The 2,757-nt window shown below is 35.5% G+C and overlaps 1 protein-coding gene across 1 annotated transcript; it reads left to right on the forward strand.

Annotated features, from left to right (window-relative positions):
• The first annotated feature begins 2,027 nt into the window (after nucleotides 1-2,027).
• LOC103749082 (cytochrome c oxidase subunit 7C, mitochondrial) lies at nucleotides 2,028-2,360 on the forward strand. Its single transcript, XM_008851894.3, has one exon. It carries the CDS (start codon nucleotides 2,110-2,112, stop codon nucleotides 2,299-2,301), a length of 192 nt encoding a protein of 63 aa, XP_008850116.1. The 5' UTR covers nucleotides 2,028-2,109; the 3' UTR covers nucleotides 2,302-2,360.
• The last annotated feature ends 397 nt before the right edge of the window (nucleotides 2,361-2,757 follow it).

The raw sequence follows: 2,757 nt of genomic DNA on the forward strand, positions 1-2,757 counted from the left end.
AGTAAGGCAAGAAAAGAAGCAAAGGATGGAAGAATTAGAAAAGAAACATTGGAAGTGTCACTTTTTGTACATGCTAGAATCCAAATCAGTTTAAAGGTAAATCATCAAAACTAAAAAGAAAATGCAGCTTTTTTGCCAGATACAAAACGAATTTACAGAAATCAACTGTATTTATATTACGGATAAAACCAATTATTCATTACAAGCATGGAAGGGAGGGAGGGACTGTGAAAGATGGGACTGATGCAAGAAAATACTCAGTTATGAATTCTGATAAATTGAAAATATTTTTAAAAGAAAGACAAATGAAGAAACATGCACTTGGATATATCACATTAAACATAAAGTGATTTCAAATGCAAAAATAATCATTGAAAAGCACTCAAGACCTAAATAAAATGAAACACATACCGTATCCACTGGACTCAGGATTCCTTATTAGCAGAGGTACCTGTTTCCCCCTGGCTGATCTAGAAATGCAATAAAATGTCAAACAGAATCTCAGCAGATTTTGTGTTTATTTTGTCAAGCCTATTCTAAAGTTTATTTGAATGAATGGAAGATCAAGATTAATCAATACATTCCTGAAGAAAAACAAATCATTTACCTAATAGCAAGGCTTTATATAAAGCCAGTTCTTAAAAATGTAATATTAGCATGATAATAAAGAAATCAATCAAAAGAACAAATTATAGAGCCCAGAAACAGACCCACAAATGTATGGAAACTTGCCTTAAGATAGAGATAGCACTGCAAATCTATGGGAAAAAGAACAAACTCTTATTAAATTGTGCTGGGACAACTGGCTATGCTTATTGTTATGGGTTGAATATCCCTTTCCCAGGCTCATGGGGACGTTTAAGCATCATTGTAATAGTATTAAGAGGTGGGACCTTTAAGAAGTTCTGCCCTCATGAGTAGATTCATGCCCCTTACTGAAAAGTGAGATTTTTATTCCAGAAGTTGGTTTCTTCAAAGAGGGAGCATCCTACCCCCTCGGTGTGCCTCTTGCCTCGGCATGCCACCTTCTACCTGCGAGGGCACAGCAAAGAGCTCTCCTAAAGTGGGGACTCCTTGGTCTTAGACTTTCCAGACTCCAGAACCACAAGTCAATAAATTTCTGTTCATCATGAATTACTCAGTTTGTGGCAACCTGAGAAAACAGCAAAAAAAGAATAAGATTTCTAAATAAAAGAATAGAGAAAAGAAGTAAAATGCAGATTTACTTTAGATGACACAAAATCAATGCCAGATTGACTGGTTCTAACTGTAGAAGACAGAATTGCAAAATTTCTGAGGAAAATGTGAAATTAAATGACGTAAGGGGCATAATTATTAAGAGAAAAGTTTGATAAATTTGACTATATTAAAATTAAGGCTATGGGCTCATTACTAAGACCACATAAATAGAGAGAAGAAGTGGAGAAGGCCTTGAACCCATACAACACAGAGAATTAAGATTCACACTTTATAAAGAACTGCTATACAAACCAACAAAAAGAGAAATATGAGCAAAATGTTTTAATAAGCCCCTCATAGAAGAGGAACTCTATGAAAATATGTTCTGCCTCAATATGTACTGGGGAACTGTATATTAAAACCAAATAAGAAAACATGACCACACACACCAGATCAGCAAAAGGTTCTGCTCTCTGCAATGCAAAACATGGCCAAATTGCGACACGATCTGAATTCCTACACGTTGCTACTAGGGGCGTAATTTGGTACAGTCACCTAGGAAATAATTTGGCATTTTCTCTATCTGTGAAGAATTAAGTATCATATGACCATGAGAGTCAATCTTAGATATACATCATGAAGAAACTCTTAGGGATTCCTAATAAAATAATGCATTCATATATTAGTCATATTGCCATTTATAAAAGTGAAAAATGTGATAAGCCCAAATGTCCTCATGGGCAAAAGCTTACAGTGTATATTTATACAATGGAATATTTGAGAGAAATGAAAAGGAATACCACACACACAATGACAGGGGAAAGTATTTAAAACTGGGTTAAAGAAGGTCGAGAGGAAAAGGAGAGTGGCGGTAAGGCCATTTCTACTACGGTAGGTGTCTGCACCCGTCGCAGAGCTTCCAGCAGCGCCATGTTGGGCCAGAGCGTCAGGAGGTTCGCCACCTCCGTGGTCCGCCGCAGCCACTATGAGGAGGGTCCCGGGAAGAATTTGCCGTTTTCAGTGGAAAACAAGTGGCGGTTACTGGCTATGATGACTTTGTTCTTTGGATCTGGATTTGCTGCACCTTTCTTTATAGTTAGGCACCAACTACTTAAGAAATAAGGATGTTTTACTTCATTTAACAGATATGAAGAATGTTTAAGACGTACAGTCTGAGATGTGGATTAAACTCTTGAACTCATACCGGATATAATTGTAAATAAAAATTGGGTTAAAAAAACAAAAACACAGACAATCCATCTAGTGTGAGTCCCTTTAAGTATAAATAAAAATATCCACTAGGCTACACATCTTAAGGATACAACCAAGTATGATCAGATTGTTTTTCTAATCAATGAGATAGGAAAAGAACACAGGTTCTTTAAAGATTATGATGATATTCTTTATTTTATATTGGATGATAAATATACTGGGCATTGATTTTATGGTAATTCCTTATAATTTATGTATAATTAAGAATTTTTACATATACTGAACATTTTAAGAAATAATATATATATATATATATATATTGTCTTTTTGAGACAGGGTCTCCCTTGTAGTCCCAGCTGGCCTGGA

The sequence above is a fragment of the Nannospalax galili genome, unplaced genomic scaffold, assembly GCF_000622305.1.
Source record: "Nannospalax galili isolate Female #2095 unplaced genomic scaffold, S.galili_v1.0 scaffold125, whole genome shotgun sequence".
NCBI classification, from domain to species: Eukaryota; Metazoa; Chordata; class Mammalia; order Rodentia; family Spalacidae; genus Nannospalax; species Nannospalax galili.

Excerpts from the sequence above, each read along its gene's own strand:
- LOC103749082 (XM_008851894.3), top strand. The coding sequence starts at position 2,110 with ATGTTGGGCCAGAGCGTCAGGAGGTTCGCCACCTCCGTGGTCCGCCGC.